Here is a 24150-nt window from a genome sequence, read left to right as displayed (position 1 = left end):
CATTCCCCTGTCCTAAAACCATCTCTTTTTATAAATGTCATGGGTTATTAATTTTACCTCAAGTAACATATTTTCCATCACGTGGCAACAGTAAGACTCTTCCAGAATAACTTGACAGTCTGCAGAGATGGCGATCAGGCAAGACGCCTCCTGCAGCCCAGTTCACAACATCTAACCTCCCCCAGCACAAACATCCCAACTGCTGTGATGGGGAGCGTGGGAAACGGCTCACTTTCTCAAGCACATGCCAGACGTTGGCAGTGGTTGGCAGCTGTAGGAAGCAATCCCATGGAGACCACATATAGACAGCTCCTTTCTATGAGGCTATTTTCCAAAGAAATTCAAAATCATCTAACAACCTTGAAACCCCTCCTGGTACCATCTATTCTTTGGAATCTGGGCACTGGAATAAACTCTATTTTCACAAGGAATGCTTGCCATAGAAATCAAATTTCATGCAAGGACCTTGGGCAACTATTTGACGCCAGATTGCATAACTCTCCTTGGTATTATTACTGGGAAAGCTGTTTCTTCAGCCAGTTTGACCTTCAACTCAGACATCTGTGAGAACGAAGAAAGCCAAATTCAGAGAGAGGTGCTATAAGGAGCTAAATAACCCAGTTTCTGATGATTCCTAACTTCAGGCTTCCCCCGTTAAGCTTTTTTTGGAAATATGTCAAAGAATAGCCAGCTTGGTGGAACAATGTTTCCCCCTGTTAGGCATGAAGCTCCTCACCCAGTCAGAAGGAGCCATGCAGCTGGCCGTGGCTGCATTTTCCCACCTGTAGCAACTGGGACACTTGGGAATTATCTTGGTTTTGGTTTGTTGTTTTGTTGCTTGTTTGTTTGTTTTGGAGAGAGCTAGCCTGAAAGTAAATATGTAGCTAAAGATGACCTTGAACCCCTATTCTCCTGCCTCCACCTCCCAAAGGATGTGATTGCAGTCCGGAGTCAGCATGCCAGTGTGGCTCCTTTACCTTTCTCACTTCCCTACACTAACTAGCTCCTTCCCTACATTCCCAGCATTCCCAGTGCTGACACCTGGATTCCCTGGACTGGCCCACCCTGTTCTTCAAGCAGCTGAAATAGCAGCTACTCAGAGGCTCCACCACCACCACCACCACCACCACGGGCTCCTTTCACAGGCTCCTCCTTAAACTTCACTCCTCCTCCCACACTCTCTGCCTTCTGTTCCTTCAGTCCTGTTTGCAGGCCCTTGCCCTATGCACTCAGCAACCAGGGGTCAGTGACCTTCTGTCTTAGTTATCGCTGCAGTTCCATAGCTTATACATCACCTAATGTCCCCTCCAGCTTCTTGACTTCCTCCAGAATACAGGGACCAGTAATAAAGGACAAGACCTGTTCGTGCAGACTGCTTTGGAAATGCCTGGAGTGTGCCCCACTGAATCACACGGGCCAGCGAATGGCAGCCCTGTAGTCCCTCAGAGCACAAGGGAACCCACATGGTAAGGCTCCTTTTACAGGGTTCCAGGCACTGCATAAACTGGGTGTGGTAATCCCATCCACTGGGAGCAGGAGTCGGGAAAATCAGTTGTTCAGAGACATCCTCTGCTGCATAGAGTTACAGGCCAGCTTGTGCTGTCTTTAAAAAGAAAAAAAGTCCTAAGAAGGATATATATACATGAAGTACAGCTTGACTAGATTCTGATTTAAGCCACTCACTGAAAAGGAAAGAAGAATCCAAGTGTTTGACTCTCAGGGAGAGAGGCTGGTGAGTTCCTTTGAGTTCAAAACAAGCCTGGTCTATAAAGCAAGTTCCAGGACAGCCAAGGCTATACAGCCGGACATTGTTGGGGGTGTGGGGTAGGGGTGGGCAGCAAGGGGTTGGGGACAGACAGACAGAGACAGAAGGAAGGAGAGGGATTACAGTATTTAGATGTAATTGTGATCTTCTTATTTTGTTGTTTTTTTTTTAAAGGGTCTTTTTGAGACACATTCCAAAATATTTACAAGGAAATAAAATGCTTAAGATTTGTTTTAAAGGGCTGGCGAGAGGGCTCAGTGGGTAAGAGTAAGAGCACTGACTGCTCTTCCGAAGGTCCTGAGTTCAAAGCCCAGCAACCACATGGTGGCTCACAGCCATCCATAATGAGATCTGACGCCCTCGTCTGCTATGTCTGAAGACAGCTACAGTGTACTTATTTATAATGATAAATAAATCTTTAGAAAAAAAAAAGATTTGCTTTAAAATAATCCAGTTTGGGGCGGAGAAGGGGACACGGCAGACATCTGGGTTATAAATGAAGCAGTGTTAGTCACAGGTTGATATTTGTTGAAGCTGGGTAATGGGGGTGTGGGAGTCCGCTCTATTTTATTTTTCAATGTTTGGAACTTTTCTAAAACAAGTTTAGTTTCTCCAAAGAGGTAAGTGTTGTTGTGTGGCTTTTCCTGAGGACACATAAAGGAACATGGATTCACGGGCAGGTAAGAGTGCCCTGTGGGGAAAGGCACGTGCTGCCAAGGTGGAGGACATCAGTCCCATCTGCAGAGCCCACAAGGTAGAAGGAAAGGAAAGACTCCTACAAGTGGTCCTCTGGCCTACATATGTGTGCTGTGGCACATGCACTCAAACACACACATAAGTGTAATAATAATCATTTTTAAACATTTAATTAAAAAATAAAACATTTAATTAAAAAAAAAAACTTTTCAAGAGTGTTCCCTTCTGCAGCACATATACTAAAATACAGAGATTAGCATGCCCTAAAGATGACATGACAAGCTGAAGTGGCTGAAGTGTTCCATATTTTAAAATAATATTAAAGAGGCTGGAGACGTGGCTTAGCGGTTACGAGAATATGCAGTTACGAGAATTTTTCCAGAGGACCCAAAGTTTAGTTCCAGTATTTATGTCAGGCAGCTAACAGCTGCCTGTAGCTCCAGTTCCAGGGCACTAGATGCCTCTGGACACCAGGGGCACCTGCACTCATGTGCACATATCCACATATAGATACATACTCCTACACATAATTAAAGATTATAAAAATTATTTTTTTGAGACAGGACCCTAGGTGGTCTAGAACTCACTGTGGGTTAGGACGGGTGAGAATTCATTGAGATCCACTCACCTCTGTCTCCTGAGTGCTGGGATCAAAGGTATGCACTGTCATACCAGGTTAAAAAGTAAACCTTTAAAAATATATATATATAGGGCTGGAGAGATGGCTCAGTGGTTAAGAGCATTGGATGCTCTTCCAGAGGTCCTGAGTTCAAATCCTAGCAACCACATGGTGGCTCACAACCATCTGTAATGGGATCTGGTCCCTTCTTCTGGTGTGCCTGAAGATAGCAACAGTATCTTCACATACATAAAACAAATAAATAGTAAAAAATATATATATAAACTAAAGCTGGGCAGTGGTGGTACATGCCTTTAACCCCAGCACTCAGAAGGCAGAGGCAGGCAGATCCCTGTGAGTGTGAGGCCAACCTGGTCTACAGAGCAAGTTCTAGGACAGTCACGTGGGCTACGTAGAGAAGCCTTGTCTCAAAAAGCAAAAACAAGAAATATTTGTTCTACTCATATAGGACAGTTATAGACTGAAAAAAAAAACCCAATTCTTTCTACAAGGAAATGTTAGCAGACTCATTGTGACTACCATAGACTTAACTATGCCTGGACTGTTTTGCTTGATTATTTGGCATGGCCAGGTGTTCTGTAAGTCCCCGACAATGAAGGCAAAGGCTATGACAGCCCCAGAGGAAATAGCTTCACAACAACAATAATGAGCAGGATGGTTTAGAAACCAGGGCAAGTAAATAAACCAACATTAAAGATGGGTCAGGAGTTGGCCCTGGTCTTTGATTGTTTTGTTTTCCAGCTACAATGAGGTATAATGGGCCCACAAAAGCATATAAATATAACGTATAAACTGTGAAATGACTAGCACCATCAAGCTTCCTAACAAAGCTGGCAGACATGTGAGGCCTGTGGACCACCCAGGGACTCAGAGGCCCATGAAGAAGTGGGATAATGAGCGGGGAGACAGCAATAAACCTAAACATACACAATCAACTGACGTCTCCCAAGCCTGCCAAGAACACACCATGGGACAGGGCATTCTCCTCAACAAGCAGTGCCAGGGAAACTGGATATTCCCATTTAAAGTAATAAGGATGGACTCCTAATTTTATGGCACCCACAAAAAACTAACTGGAAATGAATTAAAGACTTAAATGTAAGACCAAACAACAACAACAAAAGCAAACAAACGAATATAAAGAAGAGTTTCTTGACATTAGTCTTGCAGTAAATTTTGGGGCCCTGGCACCCAAAGCACAAACAACAGAAGCAAAAATAAACAAGAGGTGAGCGTCACTGCTTGGCATTCCTTCCCTCCAGGCCTCCCTCCTAGCCACCAGCCCCAGAATCAGGCATGTCACTTGTCCTGGGCTGATGAGCAGAAGGCTGTGGCAAAAGCAATGCCTATGGAATAAAGTTAATCAAAAGTCACATAGTCCTGTGGCGTTCTAGAATTGCTCCAGAGCCTAGAAAGAAACTAATATTCACAAAAGCCTTGTGCAGAAGACACCAGTGTTGTGTCTGCCATACCTATGATGAGGGCGGGTCATGTAGCTCAGTCGGTAGAAGGTTTGCCTACCATGCCCCAACCCCTGGCTTTCACCTCCAGCACTGAATGAAACAGGTATAGTGGTGGACACCTGTAAGTCCAGGACTGGGGAGGGGAAACAGAGGAGGAGCAGACATTTGAAGCCAGCCACAGCTACATAGAGAGTTCTCGGCTAACCTGAGCTACATGAGACCCTTTCACAATAAACCCAAAAGAAGACTGAAGAGGAGCCTCGAGTAAAGTGCTTGTCGCATGGGCACTTCTACAGGGGGAAGACGGGGAAATCTTTGGAAGCTCTCCAGGCAGCTAGCTAGTCTAACATTTATAGCGTTGAACAAGAGATCTGTCTCAAGCAAGATGGAAGGTGAGGTCCCATACCTGAGGTTGTCCTGATTTCATGTGTACCATGGCATGCATGCACCCCATTCATACATATGAACACACATATGAACACATACACACAACGATTTTTTTTAAAGCAAACAACAAAACACCAAATACCCTAGTTTGAGCATGTTTTTGAGAAAATCCATCTGAATCACAGAATAATAATTAAGGACGTTACATTATTATGCAAACAGTCACTTAGTTATCACAGAGTAACTAAATGAATGGAAACCTGGCCTTTTTGCCTTCCTTTGTCTGGACTCTGCCTGAAGATATGGAGACCAAGTCAATATCTTTAATCTTTCCTCTTGTGTCCCTCTGAATTTCCACAGTAGCAGACCCTCTTGGGACAGGGCCCTTTCTCCCCTGCCCCTCCGCCCCAGAGGAGTTGCGATCCATGGCGGGAGCAGGCAGGAGCATCTGGTAGGAGGAGCTAGACTGACAACTTCATAAGGATTTGGACCACCCCACAGAACCAAAGTGAATACCATGATCAACAAGCTCACAGCTACATCAGCACTGTTAAATTACAGAAGTCCTGCTCCTGCTCTAACTCTTTCTCTGTTGAATCTAAAGCTCACATCAGCACCTAGAAGGTAGAGGGCCACAGCACCCTTTGTCTGTCCCTCCTCCCAGTGTGGCTATGTTGAGTAAACCTCCTTTTAGCATTACTAAATCTCTTTCGTTTACAGTGGATGGGCGCTCAGCTTTTTGGGACTGCTGGAGTCACTTGCCCTGAAAATTCCAGTGACAACTCAAACTAACAAAACATTGCCTAAGTAAGATACTTGACAACTTTGTATTACAGAGTAAAAAACGAATTCACTGAAAACCATCCATTTCCAGTGTGTGGACCGATGCAGATACTGCTCTATAGAGTGCAGACATTGCTACTGCAGGACTTAAGTCTCTCGTCCTTACACACAGCAAACCACCTGGCTTTTCATCACCTGCCCTGGAATAACCCGTGTCAATTATATCACACACACACACAAGCCCTACATAAGCAACAGCTGGAACCACTTAGGTCTAATTGTTTCAACTCAACTGCAGAGGAGGTCAGAGCCACTTGGAATGGAAGGGTGCATCCTGTGTTAAAAGCATTTCCTGTCTCTTTTCCAACCTCAATGTGAACATATAGACATCGGGAATCACTGAGAGCGGTCTTTGCAGACAGTCAATGGAAGGGAATCATGTCAGGCACCACGTAAATGCACAGAACACAAGAGGGCTGACATGCATCTGTCTTGGCTTACATGCAACTAGTGGCAGTCCCCAGGGCAGCCTACAACCCTTGAGGGAAAGGCCTCTCCAAAACAGTGTGGTTAGGGAATGCTTGAGGTAGCCTCAAATAAGAAACAGAGTGGCTTGAGAAACACAAATGGCTGTACGGGTAGACAATGAAACTTGAAGAAAACAGACTCCCTGGGTGGGAGATGGTGGGAACTCAGGCTCAGATAATTTAGAATAAATCATGGCAAGGGAACAAACATGTCTGGAGTGTGTGCTGAGTGTGAGGTCCATTTCTACGGCTGTGCACATTTGTAAACGTTTAACATAATGGGCATTCCATTACAAGTCTGCTATTCATACATATGTAACGGGGAACTGACAAGCCCTTAACTTAACATGTTCACACAGCCACTGGGTTCACACAGCAGCTCACATCCGCAGGAAGCATACCCAGACATTTTTTCTGTTTTTATGTAGCTGCTTAGTTTAGGCACAGTGAGCATAAAAGTGGAGGTTGCATGTGGGGGAGGGGTGTCGTTTTTCCCAGCTAGAAAAAGTTGGAAAATGGGAAGGGCCCATGAAAAGAAAAAGTGTGGAAAAACAAGTCTAGGAAATAACCAAATCTATTTATAACGGAGGTGGAAATTGATTTCAGAGGTAAATCTGGGGCCTGACTGTCCATCTGAGCACGGGCACGCACTTAGACCCTTCTGCCCAACAGCACTGACTCCTCACTTGGGCCCACAAGGTGATTAGAAGCAGAAGGAAAGCCTACCATCCTGGTCTTCATTTCATTTCTGTGTCCTTCACTTTGGCTCATACCTGCTTGACTCTGCTCCATGATCCATCTCATTCTCCTTCAAGGCTCAAAGCACAGGCGTAGGCCCTCATCCTAAACATGCAGCCACCTTCAGCTCCCAGAGAAGAGCATCTCAATATAGCCTCCATCCACTCTCAGATGAGGACAATTATCCATGAGGGTGAGGCTGCACCCTGGAGCAGAACTGAGCATCTCCCTAGGGACTGCCCCTCAAGCAATAAGAACTTCTTTGGGACTACCAAGCAATAAGTACTTCTTCAGGACCACCTTTGAGTATCCAGAGTTGAGAAGATGTTAAAGAAGCCTATACCAAGACCAGACTGCTTAGCTAGGCACACTTCTTGCTCTAATTCCTTCTGTATTGAAGCCTAAAGCTCTAGTCAAGCCCTACTTGGGATCCCTAGTCCCCTTTTCCTACTCCTCTGAGTCTCAACATGGCCACACTGAACAAATCTCCTATTTGCCCTTTGCCATTATTGGTCTTAGTTGGTATATCAAGACGGGTGACCAAGCTTCATTAGTTGAGGCTGCCAAAGCCCTGGCTTTTACCCTAAAAACTCCAGGTACTGTACCTTCCTGTCTGAAGCAGTTATTGCTCCTATAGTTCATTAAACCTTGTGAGGTAGGTAGAGCATCCCCTTCACTCTTGGCTTGAGAGAAAGAAAAAAACGAACTTCAGCTCTTTACTTGCCTGAGACCAGACACTAGAAGTACAGAGCGCTCCAGTACTCCAGATTGCAAATGTTTTCCATTAACCCATGAGCCAGAGAAAATGACTCTGACTTAAATTAGAAATAGAAACAAAGGGATTACCAAATAAAGACAGGGACAGCCCCGGGTTACAGTCACCATTTGGTTTTGTTCCGTTCTGTTTTGTTTTGTTTTTGTTTTTTTTTTTTCAACCTAACCCAGTTGTATCTAATGAGAAACTGTGAGAGGTGAGAGCTTGCTCACCTCTTCTGTGAGAATCTCTACCGAGGATAATCTTCTGACACGTATGTTGCTAGGCAGACATGGGGGTGTGCCTCTGTAAATTCCCCACGAGGGAAGATAAGGCAAGATGAACACTATGAGTTCGAGACCAGCATGGGCTACACAGTGAGTGCCACCCAACCGGAGCCACAGAATGAAACTCAAAAGCTGAAGAGTCAAGGTCTTAACCATCAAAGACACTAGAAAAATGGCTCAGCAGACAAAGGCACTGCCTGCTCTTCCAAAGGACCTGAATTTGGTTCCCAGCAACCACATGGTGGCTCACAACCATTTTAAAGTCCAGTTTCAGGGGGTCTGATGCTATCTTCTCACCTCCGCAGGCACCAGACATTCATGTGGTGTCTCAAAAATGCAAACAATTAAATTAATATGGTGATATGGATGCTGTCTTAATTAGGTGATAAACATCATAACAAAAGTGCCATGGGAAAGAAAGAGTTTATTTGGCTTACAGGTAGGAGCCACAGTCCAGACCACAGTCAGGCCCTAAGGAAAATCTGGCCATGAACTCAAGGCTGAAATCTGGAGGCAAGAACTAAAGCAGAGACCATGGAAGAAGATTAATTATTGGTTTCCTCCCCATGGCTTGCTTAGTTTGCCTTCCTATACAACTCAGAACCACCTCCAGTGGGCCCTCCCACATCAATTATTAATCAAGAAAATGCCCATAATCAAGACATTCCCATAGGCCAATCTGATGGAGACAATTCCTCAACTGAGATTCCATTTCTTCCAATAACTCGTTTGTGTCAAAATTAATTAGAAAACTATCCAAACACCAAAGACTAAATCCCTGGTGCATTCTACAGCATGGGTGGATTCTGCAAACATTGTGCTACACCATTAAAAGTCTCCCACGAAAGGCTATCCCATCCATTTTTCTGAAATGTCCAGAAGGGAACATCCACAGAGAAAACAGACTGGGATTATGGGAGGAGAAGCAGAAACTGACCGTTTGACACAGGACTTTGCCTACAGGCTGATAAAAACACTCTAGAATAGATATTACCGGGCAGTGGTGGTGCACACCTTTAATCCCAGCACTTGGGAGACAGAGGCAGGCGGATTTCTGAGTTCTCATGAGTTCGAGGCCAGCCTGGTCTACAGAGTGAGTTCCAGGACAGCCGAGGCTACACAGAGAAACCCTGTTTCGAAAAAACCAAAAAAAAAAAAAAAAAAAAAGAATAGATATCTATAGTGGTTGTGCCATTCTCTGAATAGACTAAAAGCCACTGGATTTTTATTTTTGCTTTGCTTTTAAGACAGAGCCTCCTTGTATAGCCCAGGACGGCCTCTAACCCTTCCTCCTTCCTCAGCCTTCTGCGTGCTCAGATCAACATAGTGTGTCACCATACCTTCCTTGGCATACACTTTATTTATTGAAGGGGGCACTCATGTGCCATGGATGGCTGTGGAGGTCAAAGGACGATTTTCAAAAGTCAGTTCTTTCCTCCCATCATGTGGTTTTAGAGATAAAATTCAGATGGTCAATCTTCATGGTAAGAGCCCTTACTAGCTGAGCCATCTCGCTGGCCCAAACCACATATATTTTTGAAGGGTAGATTTTTGACAGGTATATTGGCATTTTTGACCGGTGTAGTAGGATTACAGAATCCTAGCACTTAGAAAGTAGGTGCAGGAAGATCAGGAGTTCAAAGCCAGCCACAGGTACATGGTGAATTAAATGCCAGCCTGAGCTATCTGATACTCTTATCTCAAAAAGGGGGAGGCAATATGAATTTTTCTGCATATGAATTCTATCTCAATAAAGCTGTAACTTAAAAAAAAAAAAGTAGAAGTCAGCCATACTGGCTCAAAGACTTAGGATGCTGTGGCATAAGCATTGCCATGATTTTGATGTCGTTTGAGGCTACATAGTAAATCCCAGGCCAGCCTGGACTATAGAATGAGACCGTGTCTCAAAAAACAAAACAAACAAAAAATATGAAGGGTTGTCAGGGATATATAAAAGGGAAGAGAGACGTACACAGGGCTCATAAGAGGGGTCAATGGGCAAAGTGTTTGGTGCAGAAACATTAGGACCCTAGATCAGATGCCCAGCACCACATAAAAAGCTGGACCTGGCAGCTCCTGCCTGTAACCTGATGTCATGTTTGAAGGGGTGACCCCTGACACAGCAGAAGGATCACTGTAGCTTGCTAGCCACAACTTAGTCAAAACTTCATTTTTCATTGTGTTAAAAAGCTCTTTAAAAATGAAACATTGAATGTATTGCTAGCTCCCAAATTAATTTTATTGCTTTATTTTCGGGTTTTTGTGGAAATGGGACTTGAGCCAAGAACTTCATACATGCTGGGCAAGCACTAGACCCCTGAACTGTCTTCTCAGTGCTTCCAAAGCTAAAGGATAAAAAAAATTTAACCTGAATACTTTCAGAATAGGATCCAATAACCATTTCCAGGAAATGCCATAGTGGAATAACAAGTTAAGCTTTAGGACAAAGAAACAGTGGAACGCAGACCTAGAACATTCTACAGGACAAAAGGCAGTAATTCTTTAACAAGTGTGAACAAAGGGGGAGACACAACAAATGTCCTAGAGCTTGTTTCTGAATCTCTGGCTTAATAAAGTTTGGGAAGGGCAGCTTTGGGAATATTCAAGAGTTTTTTTTCTTTGATATTTTTGTGTGGTCTTGTTTGTTTTGTTTTGTTTTTAGTTTTTTTTTTTTTTCAAGACAGAAAAAACTCTGTGTATCTCTGCTGTCCTGGAACTTGCTCTGAAGAGCCAGGACGCTTGAACTCTTAAAGATCTGTCTGCCTCTGCTTCCTGAGTGCTGGGATTAAAGGCATGCGCCACCACCCCCTAGATATTCAAGAATTTTTAAGCAGCTTGGGCATAACTTGGTGATAAGCAATTACTGATTTGGATGAGTATGGTGTTAGTATAATGGTTTGTAATTGCTGTGGGGACGGGGTGTTGATTCGTTTGGGTTTGGGATTTAGTGTTGTTGATGATGTTTTTTGTTTGTCTTTTGTTGTTGTTGTCTTTACTTTGAAGCTCAATATCAAAACCTGATTTCTCAAAGTGAGTATACGAGCCCTCTCATGTGATCCCACCATCTGAAGGCTGGGATCACCCCTTAAAACAAAAGTTAAAAAATAGACATATTTAAAACCCTGATCTCTCCCTCTTTTAGTATACGAACCTCAATATTGAACATCAGCTGACTCTGGTCCTTCTCTGGACAGCCACTCCTTCCAGTCTGTCCCCCAAATAACATATCAGAGTTGCACATAGGGCCAAAGAGATGGCTCAGTGGTTAAGAGCACACACTGATAATGTAAAGTATGATTCTCAGAACCCATGTCAGGCATCTCATAACTGTCTATAACTCCAGCTGATACCTTATTCTGGCCTCTGAGGGTAATTTCATTCACTAGTGCATGTGGGGGCGTGCACGTGCGCGCGCACACACACACACACACACACACACACACCTAAGAATAAAATAAATCTTTTAAAAACTCATCAGCAACAAGAATAAGGAGAGGGTCACTGGGGAGAGGGTTCAGTGAGCAAAGAACTAAACTTAAGCCTGAAAACCTGAATGCAGATCCCAGAACCCATGCAAAGCCACAGAGTAGTAGCGTGTTTGCAAGCCCATGTTCCTCTGTCAAGATGGGAAGCAGAGATAGAAAACACCCCAGAAGTTCAAGGCCACTGGGGCCCACAGTGGTAAACAATAAGAGACCCTGCCTTAAACAACATGGAAGGTGAAAACTCCTACCCTTGTCCTCTGACCTCCACATGAGTGCCATGGTGCACATACAAAGATTAAAAAATTTGGAGAGGAAACCATGACCATTGACAGCAGTAATCACTGCTGTTCTTTAGATTTACAAAACTGGAGAAAGATCTTGAGACCAGGTGAAAGTCAGACTGGTGTCATGTTGCCCAAGTCCTTGTCTGTGAGAAGGCACCTACCAGGTAGATGGTCCACAAGCTCATGGCTCCTCCTCCTCCTACCAGGTAGATGGTCCATGAGCTCATGGCTCCTCCTCCTCCTACCAGGTAGATGGTCCACAAGCTCATGGCTCCTCCTACCAGGTAGATGGTCCACAAGCTCATGGCTCCTCTTCCTACTACCAGGTTGATGGTCCATAAGCTCATGGCTCCTTCTCCTCCTCCTCCTCTTCTTCCTCCTTCCTTTCTCTTTCCCTCTTTCTCTCTCTCTTTCTCCCTCCCCCCCCTCTCTCTCCTCTGCCTCCCCAGTGCTGGGTTTAAAGGATTAAAGGTTTGCTCAATCACACCCAGATTAATCAACTCTTCTTTCAATAGAAATCTCTCTCTACCAACATGCACCTGACTGGCTCCCATTTCAAGAACTAACAGAATCACCCACAGGAGCAGGTACACAGGTGCTATTTGTTGAGATATCATGAAGAACATGGCTTATTCTGGATACTTCCGTGAAGTATGGAATTAATCCACCCTGGCTGGATATGAACATTGGAAAAGGTTAGCAAGTATCAGTGTCACGCCAGGCAGTGGTGGCACACACCTTTAATCCCAGCACTTGGGAGGCAGAGGCAAGCGGATTTCTGAGTTTGAAACCAGCCTGGTCTACAGAGTGAGTTCCAGGACAGCTAGAGTTACACAGAGAAACCCTGTCTCGAAAAAAAAAAAGTATCAGTGTCACTGTCATGGTGTGGTGTCCACGAAAGACATGGTGCCTCTTGCCTCTATATATGTTTGAAGAAAGAAAGAAAGAAAGAAGGAAAGAAAGAAAGAAAGGAAGAAAGAAAGAAAGGAAGAAGGAAAGAAAGGAAGAAGGGGAGGGAGGGAGGGAGGGAGGAAGAGAGGGAGGAAGAGAGAGAAAGAGAGAGAAAGAGAGAGAAAGAGGAAGAGAAAGAGAAAATGAAAAGAAAAAGGAGGAAGTTAAGCCAACATTCAGGCACCAAGAACCAAGTGTGTTCAGTAGTAGTCCAGCTGAGAGCTTTGCAAGAGGCAGGATCATACTGCATGTCATTCCTCACTGTGGCCCCAAACCATATTATATCCTAGAAGCCTGCTCAAAACAAAAGCTAATGAGACAGGAAGGAGGGAGGAAGGAAGGGAAGCAGAAAAACAGTATTCGAGATAGCATGGTATGAAGAACACTGGACTGGAGGCCGAAAGGACAACTGTGGTCATGCTCTTGGGCATGTAAATTTCATGCTCTGCAACTCTGGACCACACAGCTCCTGCCTGAGCCCCTTCCTGGGGCTGCGGAGAATATCAAATACACACAGCACTGACAAGCCTTCTGTTTCCACCAGCAAGAGTCTGGCTCAGCCACTGACCTTACCCCACCACACCCCTTACCTTGACCCTGGCAACTGGTCTCTAGCCACGGAATTCACTCCCCTGCCTCTCACCCTCTAAAGTTCCTCTTTCCAGTGTGGCAGAATAGTTTTTCAAAAACAGTTTTGTAAAACACTACTGTTTAGGGGAATTTTCAAACAGACCTACAATATAAACTTATCCCCCTCCCCCCAGCACACATCCATCCATCAATAGCTCTTGCAATTCCTTGCACACCATAGTTCTTATTTTCTCCTGTTCCTGCCATATATGTATATCAGCTCGGGACACCCAAGCCCATGTTCTCAGCACAAAGGAGATGTATTTGTCCCAGAGAGAAAGAGAGCAGGGAATAAGAGACAAGGACAGGAAATAGAGGACGAGGTAGAAGAGGAAGGGAGTAGGGGGAAGGGTAATTTGTCCTGGAGGACAAAGGACTACCTATAGGTAGTGGATAGAGAGGAGACAGATGTAGCCCAGATGTAGCCTATTAAATGGAATTTTATAAAGGCAAAAGGGGAAACCCCATGTCAGGATGAGGTGTTTAATTTTAATTGGAAATGTTAATTATGTGAACCAAAGAGGGCTTTTGATTGCTGGTCTTCAATGTTTTGATGGCTGGACCTTGGTAGTCAGCCTCAAGAGGAGGAAGTAGCCAAACAAAGGAATAGACCCTGCTGGCTAACTTTGTGAATATAATCTAACAGTTTTTAGCAAGGCAGAGGGAACTAGGGAGAAGGGCAAAGCCTGCTGGAGCCATGTAAGCCAGGCCCAAACTGGCTAGAATTTCTTCAATCTGTCTTTATTTTTTCTCTGAAGTTTTCTTGAGGAGGGGGGTGGGAGGGCTTTTGGTGGTTGTTGTTGTGTTTAGCTCTGGGATGAGGTCTCATCATGTAGCCCAGGCTGGCTTTAAACTTGCATTGATCCTCCTGCCTCTGCTTTCTGAAATGCTGGATTACAGTCATGAACCACCATGCTTGGCTTTTTTTTTTTTTTTTTTTTTTGAGTATTTTAAATGAAATCCTGGATACCTTAGTATCCTACCTGCCAGAGCTTTGAGCAGTTAAATTGTGAAGCCCTGCATTTGACCCTCAATACAGCGAGAAAGAAAAAGAAAATTGCAATTTGTCTGGAAGAGGTCTTTGTGTGGCTAGATAGTTTTAATCAAGCTCCAGCCAGGATTAACATTCTCTGAAGTCTCTGAACTTCGACAGGTTCTCTCTGCTTCTTTGACTCCTATGCTATCTTATTTGTTGAAGAAAATAATACTAGAGGCTGGGGAGATGGCCCACCAGCAAAGTGTTAGTCATGCAGTCATGAGGACCTGAACTCAGATCCCCAGCACCTACCTGAGATCCTGTGCCAGTAACCCAGCTCTGGAAGGTAGAGACAGCAGGATTCCTGAAGCTCCCTAGCCAGCCAATCTATGGTGGCTAAGAGGCAGGCCAGACCAGTGCAGACACACTGGGAACAGTATGAAGTTCATCAACTACAAATGAAGAGCATGGAGCTCTGCCAGCTGGGACCCAAGGTTTGTTATAAGCACTATGACTGCAGCCTGTATGGGCATCCATTCCTGCCAAGTTCCATTCCTGGCTCTTGACTGGGTCTCATGAGGAGCGATATCTCCATATCTGAACCACACCCTTGCCTCTTACACTTCCCAGAGCCAATCTCCATCATCTTGTAGCTGCAGCTATGCTGGGGAGCATTTCTAGACCGCTCCACTAGCCTGGGCCCTGCTCCAAATTGTTCCTACCATCAACTTCTGCCTCAGAGGATGCACCATGTGGTGACAGTCCTATTATCAATGGGATCGTTGGCTGAATGTCACCTCTCTCATGACATGATACTGTGGCATGGAAGGCTGATCTTGTTTTCAGTCTATAAGAAGCCTCATACTGCACCTAGCACATTAAGAAGTTAGTTAAAAGCTGGACGTGGTGGCACATGCCTTTAATCCTAGCACTTGGGAGGCAGAGGCAGGCGGATCAGAGTGAGTCCAGGACAGTCAGGGTTATACAGAGAAACCCTGTCTCAAAAAAAAAAAAAAAAAAAGTTAGTTAAAGCTGGATAGACACCTTTGATCTCAGCACTTAAGAGGCAGAGGCAGAGGCAGATAGATCTCTGTGAGTTCCAAGCCAGCCTGGTCTACATAGTGAGTCCCAGGCAGTCAGGGCTATGTATGGAGACCCTGCCAATAAATAAAATAATGATAATAATAATAGTATCTGTAGAATGAATGGATAGTAGAGCTTAACACTGGAGTATTGCATATACATGTATACACACACACACATAGATGGGGCTGGGAATATATGCTCAGTTAGTAGAATGCTTGCCTACCATGTATAAGACCCCAGGGTTCAAACCCTAGCACTACCTAGAGTAAATATGGCAGTGCATAACTGTAATACCAGCATTCAAGAGATAGAGGCAAAAAGATCAGGAATTTAATCCTTGGTAGACACACTGGGAGTTCAGAGCCACATGAGACCCTGGTTCAAAATAGTAATAGTACTAACGTCCTGAGAAATTAAATGCAATTAGCCACCAGGTTACTAGAAATAATATCAACAAGTCTTTACTAAGCTTTTGAAGTAGGGTCTTACTAGTGCAGGTTATCTTTGGACTCGGTATGTAGCGCAGGTTGGCTTGATGCCTCTTCAGTGATGGCATTATTACAAGCTTGTACCACCATGCAAAAGAAAAAGTATTGAAAATCCCAAATAAAATTATCCTGGAGACAATTTTTCTCAAACTTCTTCATTCCATTGATCCGCTACTTTCTCAGAATTATGATTTGGCTTCAATTAGAAGTTGGTCACTATAATTAGTCAATTAGATTTCAGTCCCTGCTGGAATTAATGCTCTTGGATTCTGAGATTCAACCACAGTCATTGCTCAAGCACTGGAAAACCTGAGGAAAATGAGAAGCACGGGCTTTTCATCTAGGAATCATAGTCCCAGGCTAAAGCTGGATGACTAGGGTTTAAGATAGGCTAAAATAGGCACCATCTTCCTTCCTGAGCCAGAGCCCCCGAGGGTGGAACAACCTGAGAAGCTTCAGATGCAGTCACTCCATGAAGGTCCTGTGAGGTACTAAGTGAGGCAGTATTACCCATGAACAACTGGAAGGTTGCGTGTGCTCACATGTGTTCATGCACATGAGTATATACATATATAATGTATACAGTAAATTTCTGTGTGTCCATGTGTATACACGTCTGTATAGGCACATGGTCCTATGCGTGAAAGCCAGGTGTCTGTATCAGCTGTCTTGTTCAGTCACTTTCCACCTCACTTTCTGAGAGTGTCTGTCACTGAACCTGGGGTTTGCTGACCAGCAAGACCCAGGAATCCTCTGTCGTTGCCTCCGCAAAGTGCTAAGATTGCAGGCTTGCTGCTATGCCTGCCATTTCTGCCCTGGGTTTTGGGGAGTCAAACCCCAGCCCTCACGGTTGCAGGGCAAGCTCTTTAGCTCACAATCTTTTTGTTGCTAAAGACATACTATTTCCGGGGCTGGAGAGATGACTCAGTGGTTAAGAGCACTGACTGCACTTCCAGAGGTCATGAGTTCAAATCCCAGCAATCACATGGTGGCTCACAACCATCCGTAAGGAGACTTCTGGTGTGTCTGAAGACAGCAACAGTGTACTTAGATATAATAATAAAATAAATCTTTTTAAAAAAAGATATTCTATTTCCAACTGTATGGAAGGTTTTTTGAACAAAACAGACTGAAATATTAAATCATATCTAATTTGCTTATCCATCTTTATGACTCATGGGCAAATAATTTAATAATCACTAAAATCATGTTCTAGAAATTATTTCATTGCCTTACACACCCAATGAGGGTGGCCAGTCAGCATGATAGCAAGCATGCAAACTGAGACAACATTCCAATCAAAGGCAGGAAATGTTTTCATTATTCTGAACAACTTTACAATAGCTTTGAAAAACTCTCACCCAGGAAGTTTAAGGTTCATGAGCCATAGCAGCAAGGCTCTGAAATTTCCAATGCTTGAGTGTTCTGGATGGGGCTCGACCCCTGAATGGGATCTGGTGAATAACTTATTTTATTGGTTGGCCTCTAAATGATGATCATTCAGAACCATTCCTCTGGGGAATCACACATCCTGAAGCCAGGAGGGATTCTGATGAGGTCCACAAGGGGGCACTAGTATCCAACATGGCGCCTGCCTCTTCTGGAAGACATTCCCAGCAATGTTTTCTTCCTGTCCTTATACTCAATGTCTTTTTGTTTGTTTGTTTGTCTTGTTTTGTTTTGTTTTGTTTTTTTGAGACAGGGTTTCTCTGTGTAACTATGGCTGTCCTGGAACTCACTCTGTAGACCAGGCTGGCCTCGAACTCAGAAATCCACTTGCCTCTGCCTCCCAAGTGCTGGGATTAAAGGCGTGCGCTACCACTGTCTGGCAAAGATTTATTTATTTATTATATCTAAGTACATTATAGCTGTCCTCAGACACACCAGAAGAGAGTGTCAGATCTCATTATGGATGGTTGTGAGCCACCACGTGGTTGCTGGGATTCAATGTCTTGATATTCATACATATGACCAGCCTTCGGGCATTTTGGCTTCAGGAGCCCTTTAAACACTTAACAGTTTTGAAGATTCTCCCAAGACTGTAATCAACACTTAATCATATGGAAAGGGGAAGCAAAGATCAAGTTAAATACTTACAACATTTTAATAATGAATTTGTTACATGTTAACAAAAACACCATTATTTTAATGCAGGTGATTATAGTCCCAACCAAAAATACATTTGGAGAGGACTGGAGAGATAGCACTGACTGCTCTTCCAGAGGTCCTGAGTTCAATTCCCAGCAACCACATAGTAGCTCACAACCATCTGTAATGGGATCTGATGCCCTCTTCTGGAGTGTCTGAAGACAGCTACAGTGTACTCATATACATTAAATAAATAAATAAGTAGATAAATAAATCTTTAAAAAATACACATCATGAAGTGTATGAAAAGATGAGATTTTGCTTCATGTGTCTGCAAATCAACCTGATGTCCAACTATCTGAAAGGCAGATAGATGCTTCTACATTTGACCTGTGGGAACAGACATGTACATACCATGCATCCCCTAGTGAATTCCATTATACGTTCCTGAGCAACTAAAGTCTAAAAAAAAGCAGTTGGGGTTAGCAACTGGGCACAGCAGATAAGGGCTCTTGTCTCACAGCCTGAAGTCTTGAGTTACCTAAATCCCATCCCTGCAGCTCATAGCAACATAAGAAAACCCATTCCAAAGGCTCCACACATGTACCCATATATGCACCTGCACACATATATGCCCAGATGCTGCATCATCATCATCATCATCATCAACAACGACAACAACAACATCACAATGCGTAATAAAATAAATAACAGGCTGGAGAGATGGGTCAGCAGTTAAAAACATTTAACACAGGTTCCATTCCCAACACATAGATGGGATCCCCAATCCCAAAGGGGAATCTGTTATCTTCTTCTGGCATCTTCTAGCACTACACATATGTGGTGCTCAGACATACATGCAGGCAAACTCCCACATACAAAAATACAAATAAGGGGGAAAAGAAGAAAGCAATAAACCTAGTATTCTGTAAAATAATCTCCATCTTCTGAAGTCCTTAACCTCAGAGGCCCCTGGGCCACACTTGGGAAATTACTTCTTTGGAGCATTATTAAGGATAGCTGTCATTTTTAGAACTCCAAAATCATCATAATTCTGTTTGCTTATTGAGAGAGTTTCTTGTACTCCAGGATATCCTCAAATTCAATCAAGATCCTCTGTCCTCAGTGCTGAGAGCACAAGCCTCAGCTAGCAGCTCCAGTCCATTTATGTATTTATTTTACTCTTTCCCTTGTAAACCAATGTCTCCAGGCTTCCGCTTCCTCTCCCTGACTGTAGGCGTGAGGCTTGAGTGTCTGCTAGACGCAGGATATTGTCCATCTGGTTTCCTTGGTGGCTTCCGGCTAAATCAGGCTAAAGTCTCTTGACCCCAACTCTGTCTGGCTTGCTAAAGTCTCTTGACCCCTAACTCTGTCTGGCTTGTTTGGTCTGGTGCTTTGCTTGTTTGGGGAGTTTTTAAAATCAGGAGGAGTGAGGGGAATGGGGGGAGGGGTGGATCGACCCACAACTCACAGGACAACTTGGATGAGTCGGTTTTCTTCTTCCACTATGTGGGGTCCTAGGGATAGGGGTATGAATTTAGGTTGTCAGGACTGACAGATAAAGTGCCTTTTATCCAGTGAGTCACCTCACAGGCTATTTCCTGGCTTTTAAAGACAAACTCCATAGTCCAGACTGGCCTGACTCCAGATCTTCTTGGCTTTACCTCCCAAGTGTGGGATTTCATACAAGTACCCTTATGGCCTACTCACCTTCTTGCCTCGTGTGGAATCTGAGACACTATTGATACACACCTCAGATCACTTCTCAGATCCACCCTTTGTGATAGTTACCAAACCCATTGCTCGGGCTACCACTACACTTAGTGTGGTTTAAAAGGAAACAAGAGGGGTCAGTATGTAGTGCAGTTCGTAGAGCTCTTATCTTTCATGCAGGAAGTCCTGGTTTTGATTCCTAACTCCTCCCTAACACATCCCTAATGGGGCTGGGAAAGAGGGAGATGCCTCAATACTACATAAAATTGCTATATATGTTTTAATATTTTGATGTGTGTTTCATTCCGTTGTTTTCTTTGGTAAGGTGAAAGATTTCATTGTGTGTCCTTCAAAGCATGCTAAAGTCTATAGGCTTCTCCAGGCTTCCCACGGTGCGGCCAGGGCAGCCAGCCAGCAAAGGGTGAGAGTTCTTTGTGGGTGTGACCCATTCTTTCTAGGCAAAGCTGACAAGCTGCACGTGGGTGTTGCCCCATGCTATCTGCCCAGGCCAGGCTGAGAGAATAGCCACTCCCCCGCAGGACAGGCCCCAGACGCCGTCTGTGTAGCGCCCCCCACCCCCCGCTCCTCCCCACACACACTTGTGGAATGCACACAGGCTTTATATCAAATCCACATGGTGTGCCGGAGCAGCACGGAAGGGCTTGACCAGGCTGACAGAGCGCCCAGGCCCTGCCAGCACTGGGGAGGTTCAAGGGAGCTAAGAGGTCATGAAGTCCAGCTCCTCATCCGCGGCCCCTGGGTGACACCCTCAGCCACAGGAAATTGAATCACCGGGGCCCCCTGTGTTCCCAGTCCTGACCTCTGTACTCTGAAACCAGCCCAACTAACTAAGAGAGCAGAATCTCTGCCAAGACGTAGCCAGAACCCACGCACACAGATGCAGGGGCTGTCCACTGAACTCTGGGGCGGAGCAGGAGGGTTCCTCTGTCCTTTCTAGCTCGCCATCTGCAGAGTCCCTAGGTGCACTCTCAGGATACAACCCAACTTTGACCATTGCGCTGCGGGGTACTGGGACCTGTCCCAGTAGGAAGGCGAGAAGCGCACGGAATCGAGAAGGAAAACTCTACCCGAGGTCCCCAGGTCCTGGCAGAGCGCACGCAGAGATGAGTGGATCCCGGAGGCAGACGCCACCCTAGACTTCGAGTGCTACTGGGGTGACAAACAGGCAATGCGATCCTCTAGATGCGCAGATCCAACGGAGAGCCCCGCACCAGGACAGCTAGCACTCGGGTCCCCGAGGGCGACGCCCAAGTTCCACATCTGTCTCTCTGGACTGGCGCCCCCCGCATAGCTTAGCCTTCCTCCCCACCCGGCCCCAACTCACATAGACCGACGTGATGTCCGAACGATCATAGAAGCTCAGTTCTCCGATCAGTTCCAGGGAGGGGGACACCACATCGTCTCCGGCCTCCAGCTCTAGGTCCCCCTGCCCAGGGCCGAAGGGGAAGAGCTCCTGGCGGCTCAGGCAGCCTCCGGGCCCCACTAGTAGCAGCAGCTGCAACAGCGCCCACGTCCACATCGCCCAACTACAGCAGCTCGCGTCCAGCATGTTTCCCAACTACGGTCCCGCAATCCCGGCGGTTTAGCAGCTCAGGCGGAGGAGGCGGAGATGTAACCCTACGCCCCTCGGCAGTCCCTCCTCACCTCCCGCCTCCCGTCGTCTCCACCCCTGGAAATGGGGAGGAGAACCGAGGGGCTATGGGGGAGGACCCGCCCACCCCGCCCGCCCCGTCTACCAATGGCAGCGAGCTGGAGGAACAGGGGCGACACCAGGTCCCCCGCGCAGCAGTGGGCGTTGGTCCCCTGCATTCCGGATCCAACCCGACGGTGGGCTCCTATCCAGAAAGAAGGAACTCTCAGCAACAGCATTCTGCATTTAAGCAAGTTCCTGGAGAGCAGGCGATCAGAGACAAACACTCTGGAGCCAGGGACAGAGCCCACCCTAGAAAGGAGACTGATCGGGTGCTGGAATTGAGCAAAGGGCCTGACAAATGTGTGGGCCTTTACTCATCCAATCATTAATTGAGCATTTTTCGAGTTCCTGATACTCGGCTCCTTAAGTTATAGGATTCCGCAGGAAACAGGAGCGCCCACCTGCCAGACAAAGTCACAAGTGTGGGACACAATTGAAAGTCAGATTTGCTTGGACTCCAAGCAATAAAAACAGTTTGGGACTGGAATAATTGGCCAGAGAAAGCTTCTGTGTGGCATGCTGGGAATCAAAGCAGGTTTTCTGGAAGCAATGCAGTTTCATCAGAGGCTAGAGAAAGGTGGGCATGGGAGATGGAAGGTGGGAGCAGGGTGGGTTCCAGGACCTGATCGTCTCTCCTCGCAGAGAATTTGGGAGGAGTGTTCTGAAGCAAAGCTGAATAACAAATCCAAGAATAGGAGCTCCCCTGAAAGCTCAGAGAATCCTGGACAATCCTCGGTAAAGATTAACTTTTAAGTAATATTTCCAGTCAGCTGTTGATCATTAATTTGGCACCTTAAATGAAAATATAGAGAGAGACCACTGGAACAACCTTGTTGGGGACCAGGGGTGACCCGTGATATGGGAAGAGATTGAGATAGAAGGGAAATTAATAGCCGGGCAGTGGTGGCACACATGCCTTTAATCCCAGCACTTGGGAGGCAGAGGCAGGCAGATTTCTGAGTTCAAGGCCAGTCTGGACTACAGAGTGAGTTCCAGGACAGCCAGGGCTACACAGAGAAACCCTGTCTCGGAAAAAAAAAAAAATTAATAGACATTGCCATAAAAGAAAGAATGAAACGGAGAAGAAATGTAGTTAAAGTTGAATTCCACTGGAAGGCTGGAAAACTAGTGCTGGCGGAAGAGGATGCTGGGGGTGTGGGATATCCTACCCTTGGCTCAGAGGGGTCAACAGGATGCCCCTGTTTCCTCCCAGCAGCTGAGAGTAAAGGCCTGGAACCTCCATTAGTTCTCCAGTATACAGAATATTATGTGTGATGAGACTAATGGAGAATGTGAGCCTTGGACCAGCAAAATCATGAAGAGGCAAATGCAATGTAGCTCCTGAGCATAAAGTTATTGATCTATGGGGGAATCCCCTTTCATTTATGCTCTTGAGTAGTCAGCAATAGCAGGTACCAAGAGCTTGGTAGGGACTGAGTGTTCTGTGTTCAGTATTTCCTCTTAGGTTCTCAAAAAACAGGTCCTTCTGCTGGCATAGCCAACACTTTACCCAGCTGAGCTATCCCTCAAATTCTGAATATGCACAAATGTACACGTGCGCACACACATACATACACACATCATGGGAATGAAACCTAGGGCTTCATCATGCTAGGCAAACACTTTGGCCAGACCCTTGTTTTGTTTTGAGACAGGGTCTCATTACATAGTCCAGGCTGGCCTTGGTTCATGGCAACTTACTAGCCTTAGACACCTGAATGCTAGAATTACAAGTATGAGCCACTCCACCCAGCTAGTTATTAGTTTATTTGCAGTGTGAAGACTCAAACTCGAGGCTTTACACATGGCAAGCTCCTCAACCACTGCATGGACTTGAAACCTCTACACCAAGTTGCTTCTGTGCTGCTACATTACCCCCCTTGCCCAAGTCTGCTGTCTGCTGTACTGTGCAACTCTGATCCCTTCCATATGCCCAGGTGTCCTTCCTAGCTCCCCGACAACCCCATGCCGTCTGTGCATTGCCTGGCTGATGTCTATGATCCTAGGCCTTAGCTTGCCTTGTTTTAGTCACTGAGAACTTCACGCAGAGGCTTGGGTTCCCCTGCATAGAGTACTCATGGACCCCTACAGCACTGAGACCCAGCAGAGGCCAAGAAAGTGCGCCTGCCAGCCTTTTCCCACCTGAAATCTTTCTTTTTCCTTCAACCCCCATCCCAAGCTCATTACACATCAGGGCTGTCCCGAAGCTGTGGTCAGTGCCTGGAATGTGTTTATCCCTCTCACAGATTCTCTCCCTTTTTGGTACTCAGACAGCTGCTGAAACTCCTATTGGCCTGTAGAATTTTTCTTGGTGCCTGTAGGAGCAGAGCCTGCCTCCTCCTCCACCTTCGCACCCTCCTCCCCTTTTACTGACTGCACAAGCATAGCAAGAGTACAAAGTTTCTGTATCCCTGTCATTTGATTGGGATATTCCCAGGGACAATTGAGGAATTGTTATGAGAGTTAGATAAGATGATCCCTGAAATTAGACAAAGCATATAATCCAGTTAACGTAAAGCCCCCATTATTATCTGAATGTGTTGTTTTCATGATGTCGATTAGCTCAACATCTCCTGAGAAGGTATCAGGTGAGTCAGATACCATAGCCATGAATACAAAATCCCTTTTGTGAAAAAAATGGCAATATCCTGGGGGTGGGGGGGAGAAGGGCAAGATAATGACCCAGCAAATATAC

At 45.4% G+C, this 24150-nt stretch overlaps 1 protein-coding gene across 1 annotated transcript in view; it reads right to left on the bottom strand.

The window, feature by feature from the left end:
- Nid1 (nidogen 1) overlaps positions 1-21413 on the bottom strand; it is a 74767-nt gene extending 53354 nt beyond the window's left edge. The window contains exon 1 of the mRNA XM_031358326.1: positions 21087-21413. Coding sequence (XP_031214186.1) covers positions 21087-21311 — 225 coding nt within the window. The 5' untranslated portion in view covers positions 21312-21413. The remainder of the gene's footprint in view (positions 1-21086) is intronic.
- Positions 21414-24150: the final 2737 nt, after the last annotated feature.

Source organism: Mastomys coucha, unplaced genomic scaffold (genome assembly GCF_008632895.1).
Source record: "Mastomys coucha isolate ucsf_1 unplaced genomic scaffold, UCSF_Mcou_1 pScaffold7, whole genome shotgun sequence".
Taxonomy (NCBI): Eukaryota; Metazoa; Chordata; class Mammalia; order Rodentia; family Muridae; genus Mastomys; species Mastomys coucha.
The sequence above is the reverse complement of the archived record's forward strand: the minus strand, read 5'-3'. Positions and strand labels throughout refer to the sequence as shown.